The sequence below is a fragment of the Larus michahellis genome, chromosome 5, assembly GCF_964199755.1.
Source record: "Larus michahellis chromosome 5, bLarMic1.1, whole genome shotgun sequence".
Classification (NCBI taxonomy): domain Eukaryota; kingdom Metazoa; phylum Chordata; class Aves; order Charadriiformes; family Laridae; genus Larus; species Larus michahellis.
The window spans coordinates 10,633,924-10,654,377 of NC_133900.1; the positions used below are offsets into that span (position 1 = coordinate 10,633,924).

At 45.1% G+C, this 20,454-nt stretch overlaps 1 protein-coding gene across 1 annotated transcript; it reads right to left on the minus strand.

The window, feature by feature from the left end:
* Nucleotides 1–465: 465 nt before the first annotated feature.
* Nucleotides 466–15,280, minus strand: PPEF2 (protein phosphatase with EF-hand domain 2). The gene is made up of 16 exons (XM_074588699.1): nucleotides 15,220–15,280; nucleotides 11,510–11,637; nucleotides 10,965–11,022; nucleotides 9,624–9,799; nucleotides 8,565–8,679; nucleotides 7,216–7,262; nucleotides 6,616–6,782; nucleotides 6,495–6,531; nucleotides 6,256–6,405; nucleotides 5,127–5,462; nucleotides 4,049–4,234; nucleotides 3,224–3,366; nucleotides 2,529–2,635; nucleotides 1,831–1,994; nucleotides 1,294–1,381; nucleotides 466–644 (listed from the first exon to the last, which is right to left on the minus strand). Exons 1-16 carry the CDS (start codon nucleotides 15,278–15,280, stop codon nucleotides 466–468), a joined length of 2,142 nt encoding a protein of 713 aa, XP_074444800.1.
* Nucleotides 15,281–20,454: the final 5,174 nt, after the last annotated feature.

Consider the following 20,454-nt stretch of genomic DNA (forward strand, 5'->3'; position numbering starts at 1 on the left):
AGCACTGCTGCTAACAGAGTTGACAAACTCGAGAAGGTATAAACAGCCCAGACCCAGTGATCTAGAAAAAACCTGTTTATTAGAAGGCAAGCTGTGCTCAAACAGTTGCTACCGGGTTACAATATTAAAACAAATACCTTTTTTCCCATTTTACTACACTTGAATAGACCTCTAACATTTCATGACAAGATAAACTAAGTTGCATCTTCCCTTTGAGCAGGCATTTCTACTTCAAACGCAGCTCCTTTTTAAAAAAGATCAGAACTATTATATCCGTTACCTTCCCCACGTAGATCCCAGCTGTTGGCTACGGCAGTCGCAGTTCAGTGCTACAGGTACCTGCCTTCCCTTTCCCTGCTTCGCATCTACAGGCACGCTCTGCGGTTAGGTAGGAAGCAGTCCCCCCCGCCCCCAGCTTCGCAGACAGTCAAGGCATTGGACATGGCAACCCTCGCCAGCTTCTCGCTACTGTGACTGTTTGACAAGGCGGAAGGCTTCTAGGAACTCGTTGAAGTCGATGTTTCCATCCTTGTTGAAATCAATGCTGCGAACTAAGTCATTGATGCCATCATCTGTGAGTTCAATGTTCATGTGGGAGCTGAACAACTTCCAGGTTTGGTGGAATTCCTCAAATGAGATGAGACCTGTGGAGAAGGAAGGCACAGCCACCTCAGCACGAGTTTCACCGTGGGCCCTACTGCCAGTCAGTCCCAGCTCAGCATGCAAGGAGGGACCCTTGCTCATGTTTGATCTCTCATCCCACCCCTGCTGCCTGCATACCCTAAAGGAAGGAAGTCACTCGCTTGTAATCTTAATTTCACGTGCTGCAACTAAATTTCCTAGCGTGCAGAACACTAGCTAAAATAAAACCTAAAGCAGTAAAGAGCCATAATACAATTTGGGAGAGTAAAAGAAGGCAAAGACTGTTGTATTTTCTCTTTCACAAGTAATTTTGTGGCAATGACTGCTTGAAAGCAGGTAAAGCTCAAGATCCTAGTACACTGCGTTACTGTCATTGCTCTCATCACAATTTTTGTTCTGCTGAACTCCTCCCGCTGAACAAATAGTTATTAATTCTCTACGTGGACTGCACACAATCCATCAAAATACATCACGTTTGTGGAAACTTGCAATGACATTTCAGAAGCTCCTGAGGCAATAACCCCAATTGAGGGAGGAGACAGACCCAAACTATAAACCGTTAAATAAAAATGCCTTCATACATACTAAAGGGAGCACAAAAGTAGAATGAACACTATGCAGTGACCAACACCCCTCTTCACGCTTGCTTACCTGAATGATCTCTGTCTATGATCCTGAATATCGTCTCCAAGTTGGATCTGTTTCGATAAATCACTTCCAGCAAGCTTGACTGGATGTGCTGAAAGACAACGTGGTCACATTCCTTCTACCCTTCTGACAGCTCTCTGCTTCCTCTGAGCAGTTACTACAGACCTTCCCATAAATAAAAGTGTTTACTGCTCTCAAGAGTTTGCCAGCAATGCACTTGGCATCGTGTGTGACTTAAGAAACAGGTTTGTGATGACTGGGCCCTCTATGCAGCTCTGCATTATAGCACATCAGCAACCTAGCCCTTCCAAACAGCTTTTCCGCGCTAACAGAGAAGACAGTGACTTGGGCTACGTTTTTTAACAGTTGCAGAGTTGGTTTTGCTGGGTGTCATTAATAGACTGCGACTCAGAGAATTATTTTGGATTGTACAGGAACCGGAACCATCCACTCTCCTTCCGTACCATACTCGGTTCCACATGCTGGGGATCTCGTGAGCTGCTTTGCGTCATGCTTTGGTGGAAGGTGGCGAGTCCTTACCTCTTGGCTCCTCTGCTCCATGGCCAAGTCATCCAGCCAGGACTTGTACTCCAGCATGCCGTCTGCCGTACTGCGCACCAGCTGCGGCCTCAGCATTCGCCAGGGCAATCCTAGGTGCAAGACTGACTCCACTGCCGTTGCCCAGTTGCTCAGCGTGATCCTTCCTGTAAAGAAAAGGGAGAGTCATGGAGACCTCTGGGAGACGGGCAGCTGAAAGCACGTGAAGGCAAAGCTACCACCGTGGACAGCCCTCGCTTTCCTCTTCCCAGTGATTCCCATGGAGGTTCCCATCCCTGAGACGCCAGGAATGAAGGGGCTCTAGAGACCCCCCAGCCCTTCCCAAGTGACACGTGACAGACATGTCCCAGGTCATCTTTTCCAACGCTTGATCGATACTTCTGTTCTAATGGGTTCTCCTAGGACCAAGCCTAAATTGCTACACATCAGGCTAATGATCTCTCGCTTCTCCGACACCACCTCGTTACAATGCCACTCTGAGGCATTAACAGATTTCCCAACAGAGACACTGAACACAGCAAATGAGACCGACGCTGTGGCAAGGCCTGATGCAGCCTTCCCTGTGACAGTCACCGACAACTATCAGTGCGGAGCCTCCCAACCAGCGACACACTCAACTTAGCTGCTTCAATCCTGTCCTACCAGGGAATTAACCGGAGTGTCCCCCGTCTCAGATTTACCTGTATTGTCCTTATCGTAGGCCTTGAACGCGCTGATGAGGGCTGAGGTGTGAGCAAAGAGCTTTTCCCGCAAGGCTCGAAAGGCTGACTCCTCTACTCTGCTGATTCTGGAGGATGCAGAAAAGAGAGAAGCACATTAAGGACTTGCCACAAAGCGCAAGAGAAGCTGCACCTTCCCAGTCCTCTGACCTGTCTATGGATTGCCCAGACCCTCGCACAACTACTCTGCGCAGCTACAGCTGCATCTCAGTGCTCGTGACAAGGCCCTGCATGCCTGGAACGCAGTTCCCCGCAGCTGATGCATTGAATGCGGCATCAATTTGTGAAGTAATAAAGCAGAAGAGAACCTCAGCAAGGGTCAAAAGTTAAAACTTGACATTAAAAAGAGAAGCTTGAAAATCAGCAGTCTGTTAAAAAAAAACAAAAAAAAAACCCAAAAAACCCCAAAAAAACAACCCCACCCCACCCCGCAGAAAAAAAAAAAAAAGAGTCCTCTCCTGATCTCGTAACACTCCCTCCTCAACCCTTGAGCCTCCCTCAGTAATTTCTGCACAAAGTTTGAATCTTCTTCTAGCGCTATTATTTAGTAAATCAAGCTGTGAAAGTTCAGCTCTGGAGACAAACTCTTGAAACTCACAAAGTTTTCCCTTTTAGAATTTTGACTTGGTGAATACAGAGCAACTGGAAAGCCTTGCCTTTGGGTCATTGTGAGATTATGGGCTGTCTTGTTCGCTTGGTACTGAACAAAATGGGGGACAAGGTCCGGTCCCAGCTTCACGTAGGCTCCTCTGTTGCTGCCAATCTCATAGTAGTTTGAGGCTGAAAATATGGTCAGCACCTAACCTCCAGAAAAGAGAGGCTTTTACAGTCGGTACATACATATACATGCATCAGTGAAAACAACACAACCGATCCCATCTGGAGTCAACAGACTGTGAAAGCGCTATGTTTTAGGTGGAAAAGGAAGAGCAAGGTGGCAGCTGGCCTGGAAACCTTACATTTGTGAATTCCTCGAGGGCAGCACTGGTCATATGTGGACCTGGCCACACACTGGGCTTCTGCGATTTCACCGTACTCCTGACAAGCTTCCACTCTCCACTGCAGTGAGCAGAGTCAAAAGTGCCCCTGTTCAAGTCACTGAAGTGATCCTGAATCTCCTGGGAGCAAAAGTTTGCTGCAGCGGCTTAGTAACACACTTTTGTATGCCACCTTCAGAAACAGCTGCATTAAGTGGGGGTAACGGCACAAACAGGCTCAGTTCTTTTCTCAGCTACCACCCGCAAGGACATACTGCCAACACAACAGATGCCCCCGACAGAGCACGTGGCTCTAGACTGTCCTGACCTAAGACCTCAGCTGGGAACACACTTGAGTTACTCCCACTAAGGCTGTCCAACAATTTTGCGTGTACATAACAGAGCCCCAATGGAAGAAATACAGAGCTGAGACAAGCCCCTGCAGAACCCCCACCCTGGCAGGACGGAAACCCGAGGATCCTTCATGCAATCCCCCTCACCGACCTTCCGGTTGTGGCAGAACTCGTAGCCCTCTTGCTTGCACTCGTGGGAGCGGATGAGGAACTGCAAGTTGTACTTCTCAAGGATCTTCCCTGTCACGTCAGGCCCAAAGTAGCAGCCACCACCTCGCACCGTATTTACTCTGCAGCCCTCTTGAGGCATGGGGTCACTCCAGAGAACGTCTAAAATCTGAAACGATTGGAAGAGTTCACTGAATAAAGTGTACCCAGCAGATACCACCCGTCAAAGTTTACTAAGCAAATACAGCTCTATCTCTGAATCCCTCCCTGGGCTGCTGCCATTACCATATGGCAGGGGAGCAAATGTTTCCAGCATCCCAGCTGAACCACCACACTGCTTCGCAGGACTGTCGCTTCACTGGTCCACCACAGAGGTGGTGATATTGTTGGACTGGAGCTAGGGGTGCATCCGAAGTGCCTGAGGGTGTCCATAAATCAGGCCCGTTACAAGCTTCCCTTTTGCTGCCTCTAAGATTTCCAAGAGCCTTGCCTGTCTTCCTCCATCCCAAAACGCAGGTCCCAGGGCAAGAATACCCAGCAGACCCCGAGGCCACGAGCAGGCTTAGTATTAAACTCTTTTGCTCTCTAGCCAGGACATTCTGCAGCCTCCAGTAATGTAAGTACCGACTCAGTAACCACTATTTGGATTAAAGTTTAATCTCTTTAACCCTGACCTCAATATACGGCTTTATGCTGATAAGGTGTGCAGTGCCGGGATGTCATATGCCATGTGAAGTAAGTGACGATGGTTTCAGAGCACACAGAAGGGACTTAAAGACAGTCTGGTCTAACACAAACGGGAAACCAAGTTCCCAGGCTCTGACCTGCCTAGCAGTCTACTCGCAGTGCTCCCCAGCTAAAACTACAAATGCAGTCTGCTCTTACCACCCAAGATCACAACTCACTCCTTAACTCCACCGTGCGAAGCAGCAAAAACCTCTCTGCAGAGAGGTCTGTGCACTGACTCACAGACTTTATGCTGAGATTCCTCATAACAGAGAACAAACCTGCGAGAGACACCCACAGCCCACCGAGCTCAGAGCCCCGCTTAGACTACTCACCTGCTTCCACTCCTCCTGGCGAGTCCAGCACGGCCCATCCAAATCCGTCAAGGAGACTACGCTGGAATAGGTGAGCTCCTCCTCCTCCGACTCACTGATGTCCACCAGCCGTCGGCACCACTCGATTTGCTCCTGCACCGTCTGCCGGACCCACCTGGAGAACTCCAGTTTGTTGGCCATGCTGGGAGCCTCGGTCGGCCGGGGCTGTGGACATAAACTGAGGGCTGCCTCGTTCCCTGCTGGGTCAGCTTCTACTTTGCTCTCCCCATTTATTTCCTGTATTTCCACATTTCTATTCGACTCCTTTCTTTTTTTCCCTCTTAATACAGATATAAACTGAAAGAGGTAAAAAAGAAAAGAGAGATGGTCACCCTACTTGGAAACCTGCATCTCCAGTTCTAATATCTTCCGCTGGCAGACTGTCAAGTGACCCAAACCTCCGAGCCCGAATTCCCTTTGGTGCCATCAAACACCGATTAATCATGTGAGATTACTAGTGCTGTCCTCTCGGATGTGCCATTCTTGGTTTACAGCTGGGGCCCCACGTCCATCCTGACTACAGATCTATCTCTTCTTCATTGACTTTATGCTGCTAGACGTTACGCAAAAGGTAGAGTACATGGATTTCATCTGCAATGGGAACCAGGCAGCAGAATAAGGGAAGGAGTAATGAGTAATGCAAGTGCTTGTCAGTACATTTGGAGAAGGGAAGTAGTATTTCTCAACTCGAAAATGAAGCAGAGACAAGTTAAATGACTTATCAAAATCCTTCTGGAAATCTAGGGGGGAAAAACAGGCTAAGGAATTGTGGGACAAAGTCTCATCATCACTGTGTTTTTACAGTCGGCACTAGCACATCTATTTACCCATGCCATTACCCGCCAGTTCCCTGGCTACGATCCGTACATCCTCCAGAAGCCAAGAAAGCTTCTTCCCTTCACACCTCCTGCACACACACACTATTAAACCCAAGCAATCCACGCCAAGCCTGTACTTAAACACAGTTTGTCTAGGAATGCCATCCGTTTGATTTGTCTTGTCAACAGCCAAGTTGACGTGTAGAAATAAGCTCCTCACCGCAAATCAGCAACACTCTTGTCTCTTGCAATATCTAGGAAATAAAACCTACTTTGTTCCTTTGAATTTTCTCAAGCATGTCCAGGTCAGTGGTGTCAGAGATGCCCCCATGTATAACGAGGACTTTCTGATCAATCAGGGTGGCCAGGGGGAGCCAGCAGAAAACATTCTGAATCATCTTCAAGATTTTCTTCCCATGCACCTAGGAGGACAGGTCAGAAAGGAAAAGATGAAGCTTCAAGCCTTCAAAGTCCACGTCTCACGTGGTAAAGGAGACACAAACATGCCTACCTTGTATTTTTGCATTACTTCCTTGGTGAAACCGTAGCTAAAGGGACAGGAGAAAGGAAGTTCAGTGGGATTTCACAGCGACCCCCTTGACATCACTATCATCCCCGCACAGAACCCGTACCGTAAGTTGACCATGTGGTCCTCATGGTTCCCGCGGTTGAGATGAACCTCCTTTGGATAGATCAAGAGGAAGGTAAAGAGGATGATGAGGATCTCGAGGGACTGTTTGCCTCTGTCTACAAAGTCCCCGTTGAAGACGTAGGACTTGGAAGGGGAAGGAAGGCCATTCTGTAAAAGCAAGGAACACATGGGTGTTACAAGAGAGGCCTCCCCTTGAGCTCCGTATATCTCCCCGCCCCAACTGCACATTCACTCCTGTCCCAGGTTACCTGGTAGAGTAGATCCTGACTCTTATTTTTATTCTATAGGCTCCTAGTGGGAGGAATGCACCGAGAAGTGAAAGCTGGCAGTCAGGAAGAGTTGCCAATGGTACAGCACTTAGAAAAACGCCCAGTGGCACTTCCGAAGTGTCCATGTATATCAGATTTCAAAGTCAGCAAAGGAGCAAGCTGCTGCTTTGTGAAGCCATTTAAAAAAAAAAATCAAATTGACCTAGAGAATTGCATGTGAAGGGTCCAATTTTGCAAACACTTCTCAGCATGACCCACGCGATACCTCTCACAATGCCTGGCCAGCCTCCCTCTCCAAATACAGTGCCTACCTTATAAAATATGAGGAACAAGTCATCCAGCTGGCCGTGCAAGTCTCCTAACAGGCACAAAAAGACAAGTCACAGTATATTTACCTTTAACTTAAACAGACACCAATAAATCACTTCCTATGAAGTATCTCTATGAATTAATAAGCACTGAAATATTTTGGGAAGTTCAGGGTACAAGTTTCCTTACGCTGAGTCAATGTGCCCGAAGGAAAAGGACACGATGTAAAGGCTTGAATTGAAGCCTCAGAAGGACAGCAAAAAACCTACACCAGCTTATGAAGGCTCTGATTTAGAAGCTTTGTTCAGTTATGATGACACAACATGGCACAAGAAATGGAGTTTACACATTACATGGGAGAAAGCTTTGCGTACAAAATAATAATCAAACTAAATTCTCCTTTAATATGTTATTGGAGAGAGAGATTTGTTTTCCAGAAGCTGAGTGCCTGCAAAAGTCTGTGCTAAGTATATATTTTTCAGGAATATCTCAAAGTTTAAACATCAGTTTTAGGGTAGGAAAATAACAGTGAAAAGCTTCGTCTCTTTCAAGTTTACTTGATAGGACTCAAAGACATGTTAGTATTCTGGATCTGAATTCATACACTGCTGCTAATGAAAACAGCCAAAACAGCTCCAGGATTTGGTTGTTTAAATAATCCCAGGCCACGGAACAGGACAGAAAATGACTGAGTTTTGAGGCCAGTCCTCGAGCAGGTGCAGTTTCTGCGATTTAGCTAAATGGCTCCAAGTTTGGGGTGACAAAACAAAGACTGATTTGAATCCAGTTAAAGAATTCGTTAAACCTTTGCTATAATGCGTAACAATTTTAAGAGCCACAGGCTATCATTATCACCCTTCCTCTTCCCTTAAACAAACGTACATCTGTTCATACCTCCTCCTCTCCTTGCGTTTTTATAATCACCGCGACAGCACCACTGCTACAGCAGGCTACAGAAGCTGAACGCTACCATCTAGGGGCAGGGTTTGTTAATGATGTATCCCAAAATCTCTCGTGGAAGCCAAATGCAGACTACAGACCGAGAAAACCACCTTCCTCCAACACCCCTATCCCGTTCCGCACCAAGCAGAAATAGGGCCATGCTCCCTCCAGTCTTCAGCCTAGTCTTCCCAGCAGCTCAAATACAGCATCATAGGGTAAACTGGGATATTTTAGATGGCCCCAGTTGCCTCTCAGTGCAACAGACGTTTTGCTTACGGACTGAATTTATGCTCCACGCTCAGTACAGAGGAGGGCATCATGCTTACGCTACCATTTTATAGCTTTCCCAACCCTTCCACGTGAGCGTTATGCCCCAGAGACTGTGCAGTGCCCTCCCACCCAGACATACCGCACACAGTGACCTCCTCACTATAGCAGGTGGAGACATGACTGATGTTTGGCAACTGCTTGAGGTGCTTCCTGGTCTCGTGAAGAAGGTTTAAGACATAGCGAGCGTGGAGCTGCTACTAGGAGAAAGCGAAGGTATTAAAAGCAGGAAATCAGTGACTTCTGAACAGCAGCGCAGTTCTGTCTGCAAAGGCCCCAAGGCCACCATAGCCTGGATGGTAGAAAGTGTGACGACAGTCAGTGCCGACCTATGGGCTTAAAAACAAGACAAGGCAAACACCACCTCCTAGAGCAGCAGAAATTCCAGCCCGGTATCACAGGTAAGAAGCTGCTCCTCTAGATCTTTCTTAGCCTTGGTATCACAGGTAAGAAGCTGCTCCTCTAGATCTTTCTTAGCCTTCTCCACATTAAACTAGGCCGCGGGCCGCTGTATGTCCTGCAGAAATACGCTCGCTCAAAGCCAGGGAGTAGGCATTTAATTTTAGTCAAGACACTAGAGATCTTTGTTTTAAAAGTCATTTTGTTAGAAGAAGGGATATTTTGGCCGATTTTGCAGTTCAGCACCTCGACTGAGGGATGGCAGCAGAGCCCCGCCATTGTACCTACCAGGACTTGTCTCGTTAGCGCTGCTGAATTGGCACTGGTTTGCCTCATCAAAAAAATCACATTTTAAATATGGAGCAAAGTTGCATGGGACAAAACATAATCTTAATCAGCTGTTTCCATCTCGGCCATCCTATACGTTTTTATAAATTGAGGAATTGCAACCAAAAATGACAGAATGTTTTAACACAGACTGTTGTTGGTTTTTTCCCTTTTAAAATGAAATTCAGGTTAATATTGGTACACACCTACGAAAATTTTTCCATTTTGTCAAAACTGCAAAAGCGTTCCTATGGCAGGGGGAAATACCATATTATTTCCATCCCCCTTTGCTTAATAGCCTGCCAGTTCGTTGTACTCCAATCAGCTCAGCTTGTTAGGAGAGCTAAAACTAAATTATCTATCCTGCATCGCTGCGCAGAGAATGGGAAAGCGTGGTTCCTTTTCGGATCCTTACTTGTTTCTGTTTGAAAGCTTCCAGCAAGGCGGTCGCATGGTCAGGAAGGAGTGGGAAAGAGAGACGGGGTCCAGTGTACGTGTCTGGCACCTCCATAGATTCATAGTCACAGTATTTTTCCAGCTCTGCCTCTTTGAAGCTTTCCCCACTTATGAACATGCGACTGATAAAATCCCCTGGATGGCAGATTGGTCGGGTTTTTTTAAAAGAGAAAGAGATAAGAAAAAGTTAAGTTGGCTCAATACACTATTATAGTAATTTGCTAAAGCAAAGCTGTTTGGTTAGGCTAGAGCTCACAAGCAATGGCAGCGGCAGAGACTAGGCTCCCTAGTTTGACACCGCTACAGGATTTGCAGTGGGGAAAAGGCGTCGGGGACAAGTTTCCATGCGCTATGTGTCAGCTAGCGCTGGCAGCTACGCTGGTGTCTGCAGAACTCTGGGAGAGCCAGGTGGACATTGGTTGCCATGGCTAATTGAAATCTTATTTTCAATGACATGCAAAAGCAAACTGGATAATAAGGGACTGTCTCCTACGCCCCACTGTTCTTTTCTAAGCTTGTACCTACATTCTCAGTGTTGCACCAAATTTGTATAAATACGCATTACTTTTTATTGCTGTAACATCTCAGAGCCCAACTCAAGGAACAGGACATTATTGTCCTGTTTTATATAGACACAAAAAAAATCTTCCCCAACAGAGCTTTACTGTAAAATATGGGGGGGAGGGGTGAGAAAAAGCATAGCAGTTTGAAAGGAAGGAGCGAGGACTTCAGCAGGTTATGATCAGCAAAATAGTTAATTTTGACTTACTACCATCAGATTTCAGAGCTAAGCTCATTAGCAAGTTCGCAGCACTGAGAAATAAAATATAATGCCCTCTACAGATTCAGGAAGATACTCTATTGGTTCCTACAGCATTTCTCCATCCCCACCATGCCCCACTTATAAGTGAGAGACTAAATATAAATAAAGTAGACACCCTAGAGCACAGTTCCCTAAAGATGGATTTTCTTGCTTCAGAAACGGACTCTGCAAAGCCCTGGTTACCAGGGATCACTGAAAAAAAAGGCAGATTTCTAATACTGCTCTTAGCAAACATACTGACTTTTTATTCCCCCCTTCCAGCTCCTAAGGAGCAGGAATTGCCCCACATCCCTCGCACAGCTCTGACAGTCTCCAGACAATTCACTCCCTATCCAAATTCCTGATGCCATCGCTCTTTAGACTCTCTTGGCCCCCGCTTTGGCATCCTGAAGGGCCAGCACCGGGCAGTGAATCAATACAGGGTGCAGCCTTCTGAGCTGCTGGTGCCACATCTACAAACGGCACATAGAAACTTACTCTCTTTACTGCTGCTGGGCGTGAAGTGGTCCATGAGGTAACTGAAGAAGTTGTGAAGCTGCAACAAGAGGGAGAGCCCATCATCATTCACCCTGCAATGAAATTCTGCAGAGCGGCAACTTAAGGTGATCTTTCTGGAAGTAGTGTCTGTGCCCTTCTCATGTTGTCTGGCATGTACAACAAATCGTACCGTACCAATTCTAGTTTTAAATATCTCATGATAAAGTCAAAAAAGCAGCTTTACCTTCAGCCATACAGACAGAAGTACACCTGTAAGCCCTCCCTCTCCCTGCCTGACAGCAAGGCAACTATATAAGAGAATATTCATCAAATTTTAAGTCTAACAAACCAACTAGGCTTACCTATTGTGTTCAGACGTAAGCAGGCAGGAAATGAATAGGCTAAAAAGGGGGCAGGAAACCCAGTTCTTAGCCCATTGAAGCACTTACAGGGTTACCAGCCAGTAGCCGGAAAGGGGTGAGTCTGCGGCACAAAAACCACCCTTCTATGTGTTTTCCTACATACTCTTTTCTTTGGCCCCTTACCTTGATCTGATCCTGCTCGCAGGCATACTCAATGGATTGAAAAATTCTCCAGGTGCAACGTCGGCGCATTTCCAGCCGAGCAACATAGCGCCGATACCACTGTTGGATCAAAACGGCTGCCTTGAAAGCTAGAGGACGAAAAGAGAACCAGCCTGCTGAGCTGCAGATACCTTGACACCGCTCGTTACCCAACCCTGAAAATTGAAGAGGGACCTTTCTTTTTTAGGAGGAAGTTTTCAGGAAAGGTGTTCTGATACCTAAATATTAAGGATAAAACACACTCACTTCTTTTCACCATATTGCAAGAGGTTGATCCGACCCTGCCTGACCAGAGACCTCTGAAGCAATTCTAAACCATCGCTACTGGCTCCTCAGCACCAGTGTTAACAACAACTTATTAGGGCCTAAAGATCCAAACACATTCTTCAGTAGTAATAGGCAATTTCCTCCCTTTCTGTCTACCTTGATGATTTTCATGTCTGTCTTACAGCCTAGGTACTCGGACTTCAGGAAACTAGGGATTTGACTGAAGCCACACAAGGAGCTGGGGGAAAGCAAGACATTGAGTCCCCTTCCAGAGCCTTAAAAATACGGTGTTTGTCTACCTTCGTCTTAGCCAAATAAATACTTCAGCTTTTACAGTTCTGGACAAACTTCAGAAGCTATCTATTCTAGCATAAATGTTAATGTACCATTACCTTGGAATAAAAATAATGACAAAATTAATACCACAGTGAAAAGACAGAGACAGATCTTTGGACACTTAATGGCACAGAAACAACGAAGTGCCGGGAATTTCCAGGTGCCTGGTACAGTTCAATGCACAGCCAGCACTGGAATCTTCCCTCCAAGTGATGGTTGTTTACCCTGGTCTTTAAAACATAACCATTCCTCCGCATATCCCCAATTCCAGTGTTCTTCATTAAAAGATTATTTCAGATTGGCTGTATGCGTATTTAAAATGAAGTACATTGGTGCGGTTTCCCATTTCTTTTTTCGTGTTCTGCCAGGGAACTTAATGTACTACCTTTAGAAACTCTTCCATCCTCCTTAGCTGCTCTGGACCCCGTTCGGACCGCCGAGTTACTTTACAGCACTTTGCCAGCCAACTCTGCTACTTGGCATCTCTCTTTTGTCCCTTCCTGTTCGTTTATGGAGCCCTACCCTAGAGCCCTACGTTTAAAACATTTTCTAGCGACGCTTCTCTGTGTCACCTTTAGCTGAGGGAGGGACAACGGCTCTATCTACTGGCTGGCCCCAAAATCAAATGGAGATGGCAGAGTTAGAGTTAGGCCCGCTGCAGAAGCTTGTATTCCCTTGGCATCTGGTTTGTGAGAGCACTTCCACGTTGACCAAAACAGGGAGAGCAATGTGGGGTGTGGGGTAGAAAAACTTTATTAAAAAGAAGGAAATTCCCCACGCGTACCCCAAAGGCTGCTGAGCGCTGGCAAGAGACAAAGAGGTGACATTAATTCAATTAGCTTGCATTAATTGTAGAACATAAACCACCCTCCATGTACTTGAGCAGGAAACATTGACCTTTACCTAAAGAAGATATCCTGATGGCTTAGTTATCGAAAATAATAATCCTTCTAAATTACGTTACTGTTACAGCACTAGGAGCAGCAGAACACAAAAAGGGAAGAGCGATCACTGTTGTGCAGCTGGGGAACAGAGTCACGGTGAAGTCATGGGCAAGAAGGTAAGACTTGGCTGGCCTTAATTCAAAAATAACTAATGTATTGTTTGCCTCGGCCTTATATCTTGTTGAGATAATGCTTACTGATCTGCTGGGCTACAAAAAAATAAGAGGCTAACTTTTTTTTCTGCATTTTGGTGCTCGCGATGCTACCTCTTCAAGCCTCCTTTGTAACAGACCCAAAAACAGCTGCCTTACTCCCTGTACAGTAATTTGCCTGGCACGTAACCAGAATCACAGTCACAATCATTCTCTAAAATAAACAATTTCTGTATTCCCCTAAGAGCAGACAAACGCCCAGTTACTGCGGTAGGAGTCAGATGTATTTCAGCTGAATCCCAAGCAGAAATTCACAGTTATGACTCCACATATACCAGTGAAAACTAGGTCCTTTGAAACATGAAAAATAAAATCCATGAAAAGCTCGTTATCAAGCGCACAGCGAGCGTATATACCACCATCCACAGCATTTTAAGCTCCAGTTGGGCAAAGCACTGGGTTTTTTACTTTACTTTTACAGAGACTGACTCTGCAACTGAAAAAGCCGGCTATTCTAATTTACCAGCTTACCCGTGTGAGTTTCATCTGGCAGAGTTTGTACTAGTTTAGGAAAAAATAATAAAAAAGATAAAGAAAGAGATTTATCCACATTTTCTGAGGATCCAAGCAGTAAACCGAATCTTACATCGTGGTACAAGGTACTGAACGCACACCAAAGTGGCAGCACTCAAACCAAAAGATGCCTGTTCGTGCTAGCAGTGTAGTTCACGAATCAGGTTACAGGAGGGAGTCAGCATCCTCTCTCGGGTTCCCCATCCCCTTCTTCACTCAAGTGTGGGGCCGATTTAACACTGGCTACACTTTCCATAGGGAACAGCCTCTGGGCCTTGTACAACAGGGACAGGACACCGCCTGGCACGTTATACTTGGGTGGAAAGTCCTAAGCAGCTCCACATCCGCAGATCTGAAGGATTTTGAGAACCAGATGCAAGAAATTCCAAGAGGTTTTACTGTCATGGGAAACTGTTGATGAGATATCACATCTAATGCAGAGTTTCAAACAAGAAACTAGTTTTATGTTACACTTGGTTTGTTATAGACAAGCTGTTATCATAAAATAGTCCTGAACTCTTCGTGAAAGTCCACGGTTCTCTGGCGTTCTAGGCAATAGACAAGCCTAACCTACTGTTAAAAAAGGTGGAGTTTTTCAACAATTTACAAACAAAAAAGGCTGAGTCGCAACAGTATCCCTGCTTTCTTCATTTCTAAACGCAATCGCTGTTTTTCATTTCTGTTTACAGTCGTCTGTTTACTTTTTTACACTTCCTTATGTGTAAAGTCTCACTCATAAGCTCCCTTTGCTCCATAGCAGACCTAAGCACACACCCAGAAAACTGATACTGTCATACAGAGGGTTTCATAAAAATAAATCATTACAGCTTTGGGAGCCATAAAAAAGTCTAGATTATTAGCAGAGATCAAGAGCATTGCGCCGAGGTATTTAGAAAAAAAAGCACACTTTTTTGTTTTTCAGCTTTTCTTAGCCACGCCGTCTTACCTTCTTTAGAACCGAATTTATTTTGGCTTTGCTAATGTTTCTGCTTTATCAGCCCTGCGCCACTAACACAGACTTTAAAAACAGAGTCCACCAGAAGCAGCGGGGTGATACCATCTATCTCGCTGTCAGCACATGGCAGGACGCGCATTAGCCAGCAATTGATTAATCCATCGGATGTTAGTTCTAACAGAACTGCTTTTTGCAGCTTCCTTTCTGGTCAGGTTTTGATCGATTTTAATCTAATCCTGGTTTAAATAGCGGTTATTTTCTCAAGCCTGTTAGTCTTCCGCCTGACAGCTGAGACTCCTTGTTGCAGAATGCTGAAAGATATCACCTTCCCTCAATACTATCTAAAGAAACAGGTAACTCAGAAAAGAAACACATCCACTGCAATCTCCCAACAGCATGTGCAGGGGCAGGCAGGAAAAGATTACTTTTCAAAAAATCACTCACCATTTTCAGACTTCTGCAGGGAGTACTTGTAGTTGGCATTCACAGAACTACCAGATCCCATGTTCTCCAACCAGCGCCCCTAGAACGTTGCAGACTGGCCCGGTATCACCAAAACCACGAGAGGGATGCAGGAAAGACCATTCGGCCAGAATCAAAACAGCTGCAACATGTTCCACGGTGACGAGAATCTATAATTAAATATGTTAACACTTAAGATCAACAAGCAGGTGTACATCTTCCACTACCAGTTTTTTTTTTTCAGCTACTTTGTTGTCTTCTAGACAATCCGAGATGAGGATTTCTGTCTCACTGTTTCAAATTTCAAGTCAGCTGTATGAATGGGAATCATTTCAGCACCTTTCCTAATTGTATAAAAATAGCAAGAGGTTGCATATCTAGGTACAATAATTGTATGGTAAATGTATAAATCAGGCATTCATGTAGTCTCATAATGCTTCACGTGCCTAATTTTAGGCTCCTGTCTCTTAGCAATACGGCAGTTTTTGAGCCGAGCCTTCATTTCAGATGCTACAATAAAAGGGATCTCCGAATCCTCACGCTACCTCCCCCTTCCTCATGCATACCTGAAGCACCCGGATGAAGGTGCTAAAACACTGCACATGACTGCAGTTGTACGCTGTATAGAAAAAACAAAACAAAACAACCACCGTTTTTCAATACTGATCAGGAACCGTAAAAGTAATTAAGTCGATTCCTTAACAATCAGCATATGCAGGCAAATATTCAAGCATATAGCCATCTGTGAAGGATAACTCTCATTTATGAGGGTTGAACCCTCAGATGGTATTTAAATCTATTTGCAGTACAACAGCTAGAGATGACGTAAGTCTAAAATAACAATTAGCTATCATAAGAAAATAATCAGCTTTGTTAAACACTGCTTTCCTTCAGCTCGAGGACGTGCTTGAGTGTGGGAGCGTATTGTACCATCAATTGCTTACATCCTGGCTAGTATAAAAGGACAGGACAGACAGACTTTTGTAACCTCACTGCTGCGGAAAGCTCTGGTCAGAGCAAACGGCTCCTATTTCAATATGAGGTCAAACTCTAAAATCTCTCACTTTGAGGACAAACAGAATTTCATCCGCAGTCAGACATCCGCAGTCGTGTACTACTGCCAAAGCAGTCCCAGGCTGCTCGCATAAGAATTATACAGGTTTTTATTCTAACCCAGAACCAGGGGAGGAGAAAGCTGAGCCAGGGAGGGAAGAAAATTAACACCTGTAAAAACGTTAACTCTGGTGCTAGCAAGAGACCACAGCTCAAAGGATTTGGAAGGGCCAGGACAGCATGACTACAGAGGCACTTCTCCCCGGCAGCGGGAAGAGTCCTCCTTTTCTCACTTCCTGCAGTCCTTTTGCCTCCTTCAATCTCTTTCCACCTAACCCACATCTTTCCTCTCAAAATAGCTGCAGATCTGCACAAACGTTAATTGAAGGAACACGTCTGGTGTTGTATAAGGTGCACGTGCACAGTGTTTGCTCCGGAAGATGAGCCGTGCTAAGCAGCGTTTCATCGCGGAAAGTTTCTAAGGCAGATGAAATGGTGAAATTCTCTACCTTGACCAGGAAGCCAAATTTCACAATGGCATCTTCACGCTAACTGGGTGACGCAACAGGAGGAAATGTAGCAATGCTCTCAACAAAATACCGGTCGCTCTAGTTTTATTCTAACAACGTTATTTCATATCGGTGTCAAAAATGGCCTGAAATCACTGCTGAATTATGCCCAATTACATCCGGTGCTTTATGGCCTTTGTGATAAAATAATGACAACTTTTGAGATTATCAACTACTCAAATGGACAATTGCACCCAGAAATCAGGATCCCTAGCATTTAAGGCTCTTATTTGTAACCTCCCGTACAAGGCAAACCCCATTTCAAGACAAACAAATTTTCAAGCTCAGAATTCCTCAGTGTATACTTGTAACTCCCATCTGTTTCTATTCAAAGACACAAATCTGAAGATTTCACAAGTATTAGCTACCCAGGAAGCAAGGATACAAACAATTCACTCTTTATCGGGAGCTCGCTTTAGAAACAGTGATCCCCGAGTGTGGTATAACCTGGCAGGGCAGCCTGAAACAGTGTGACGCAGGTTCCTTTCAGATGAAACGACACGAGAAGGAACGCTCCAGCTACTAATGGGGGTTCAGGTCACAGGACCAGATTTAAGCCAGTCCCAAGAAAAAACCCTGAAACGTCGTTAGTGTTAGCAACTGTTCCTCCACGCGGGAGGTCAACACAGCCTGCGTGTCTTCAGCACTGCTTAGGAACCTGACAGCACCGGCTTCAAAGGAAGACGGGTGCTTCGCCTTTTTGGAAGAGGTGAATGCCTTTGAAGACGCCCTTAAAAATGCAAACATGAGGGAAAAAAATCCTTTTTCAGGAACTAGAACGCTTTCAGATCACTTTTGAAAAATGGAGAACAAATTTGAAGCAAGCACTTAAGTACGGAGTGAGGTACTTTGCTTGCTTGGGATGCGCTCAGAGGTACCGCTTATCTGTTTTGATACAATGTGACCTTGGATTTGAGACCAGCTTTGGAGATACAGAATAAAACTTGTTCTCATTTCCCTCCTTCCCTGCAAAACGAACAGGCGTTTGTTATTTGGACAACCCTCCTTTAAACATAAATTTTGCCCATCCGTGCCAAGGAATGGTCTAGTATTAGCGTGCCCTAGGAGCACCTGCAGAGAGCAAGCAAAGGCAACGGCACCTACCTATTTATCTTATCGTGAACCATCTTGCCAACAGGTCTCTCCCAAGAAATTCCTGGAGGTGCAAACTGCTTTGCTTTGTTATCCTCAGATTTTTCTGAGAGCCACAGCCTGAGCAAAGGAGTGCACAGCAGTAAACCAGAGACTCCAATGGAATCAAACCTGTTTCAAGGGTGGGAAGAGCGAGGAAGAAATAGAGCCGGTCCAACTGCTCAGCACCTCTGATTGTTCCTCACCCACCCAACAGCGACACGCACCCTCCCCTTCCTAAAATCCTGCACCCAAGAAAAAGAAAAGGAACAGGTGCCCATAAAGACCCAGCCTGGAAGACTCGATGAAGTTCAACAGTGGCATCATCTCAAATACAGGCTGAGACAAACTGATGCAGCTACCAACTGCTCCGTTCTCATCTTGCTCTCGACCACCGTTACCGTCTTGCAGAGATGTTTACATTTTCTCTGGGGCAGCTAAAGGCCTCCAAACCAGGTTCTCCTCACTCCTTCTGAGAAGCTGCAACACATTCATAGGAGGCTCTCTCCTGGTATACACTGCTGCATGGAGCATCTGCTAGCAAACCTGCACGCTAGGTAAAGCAAGGTAATAAAACCCTCTGTATACGCTTATACCAGGGCAGAACTAAACCACCACCGAAAAAAGCATGGACTCAAGAAACGCACATGGACAGACAAGACAACAGGCCAACGTTCAGTGCCTCCGTAGACCACAGACATGCAGAAAAAACGTGCATTCCCTGTTCAGCACGTATAACAGCCAGACCCCACACGTACCTCCCAAGTCAACAGATAACATACTCATTTTTGCAACTCTTAAAACACAAGCTGCTGACTCATTTAATAAAACTATATAACACCGCTTAAAACTCATTAAAGGGAAACTTGCACAAATACATTTGTGCCAACCACCCCAAAATAACAACAAAAGCCCAGGTAAGTTTCCTGGCTTACCATAAATCTTATTTTAACCCCTTCAAAACCAAAGCAAGCGACAGCAATAGGAATCAAGTCCTACACGCTCTGTCACATCGCTGAGTTTGTCCACGTAACAGATCCGTGCAGAATTTGGTGTTCCACCCATGCGGATCAAAGGCTTCCTGCAAGGAACACTGAAGCTAACGTGAAGATAACCGCAGAACAGGACTCCTAAGAAAGATGACACACTTCACCTATCACATGCACAATTGAATACCCAGCAACCTGACAATTTTACAGACACTTGGACAACTAAGGGAGGAGCTGAGCAGAATCTGGACAGCAATAAGAGGCTACAAGGCTTACTGAAAAATTACTAGGAAAAAACCTGACAGAAATATCAGAAGAAAACAAATTTTAAGTTCTAAACTAAAACAGCAACAGTTGGTTTAAGAGCTACACATGAATTAAAAAAAAAAAGTTTCAAATACCTCTCCCAAGAATAAAAACGCTAGCTAGCACTAGGGAAAGTGTTGATCCTGCCTTGCCCTCCTAGAGTAAATACCTCTGTATGTCCCACGGGTACATCAGACTCAGCACGTCTCATAGCTGGAAACGAGATGGTGAAGCTCGTTTTATTTTACACGTGCACTTACCTCTGCACCTGTACAGTTACTGCAATGCCAAAAAGGTGAATTTCAAATAGAAAACTCCCAACTGCAGTTTTATACACCTTGGCATATAAAAGGATATTTCACCACAAACTGCGGGTGCCGAGTAACTACTTCTGAACACAAAACATTGCTACGGAGAAATGAAAAGAAAAATACAACTTACCTTGCCACCAATTTCTAACTTACGGATTTATTAAGATAAAGACAAGAGAAGCTCTCCACTTTTTGAATTCTTGTTTCTATTCAGTACCCAAAATGATCAATAATCTCTGAAGTGACTTGCTTGATTACAGCTTCAGAAACTCCTCCTCAGAATCCGAATAATCAAGTAAACTGTTCTCTTAGGAATGCAGAACGTGCCGCATCTTTCAGAACCGGCAGTATAGAACGGGTGCGCTGTTCTGCAACAAGTTCAATTTATTTACTGCACAGTTGTTTTGAGCAACCTTCAGAATCCTCTCCCATGTGATGCTTAAGAAAGGCTACAGATCTGAAATGGATTAGGATTACCAAAAAGGATTACGAGTGAGAAAGACAGTACGTTGGCCTCTCTCATCTTAAGAGTCAGCTCTTACACTCTCTCAAGTTGCCTTTTGCTAAATGCAAATTTCTGGAGGAAAAAGAATTAAAAGTTTCACCCATTCCCAGTATTAGGCTGAGAAACCTTTCGGGCTTTGCAACTAAGGAATCTGCACCACGGAAACAAAAGGGTGGAACAAGCAAGGATAATGTATTTAACTTAGTTCTATTTAATTACTTAGCAATTCTAAGTCATGAATCCGACGGGACTCAAGAAAGCAGAATTGGCTCGAAAAAGCCATTTTACTTCCCCTTCTCTAAAAAGTGGACATGCAAAGCAGATGAAATCTCAAACAGAAGGACAATGAGCAA

Coding starts and splice junctions, on each gene's coding strand:
- PPEF2 (XM_074588699.1), bottom strand. CDS start 15,280: ATGGGATCTGGTAGTTCTGTGAATGCCAACTACAAGTACTCCCTGCAG. Junction 9,800..10,964: donor GCCCAGCAGCAGTAAAGAGA/GTAAGTTTCTAT, acceptor TCTGCCATCCAG/GGGATTTTATCAGTCGCATG. Junction 2,636..3,223: donor AATCTCACAATGACCCAAAG/GCAAGGCTTTCC, acceptor TGCATCCTCCAG/AATCAGCAGAGTAGAGGAGT.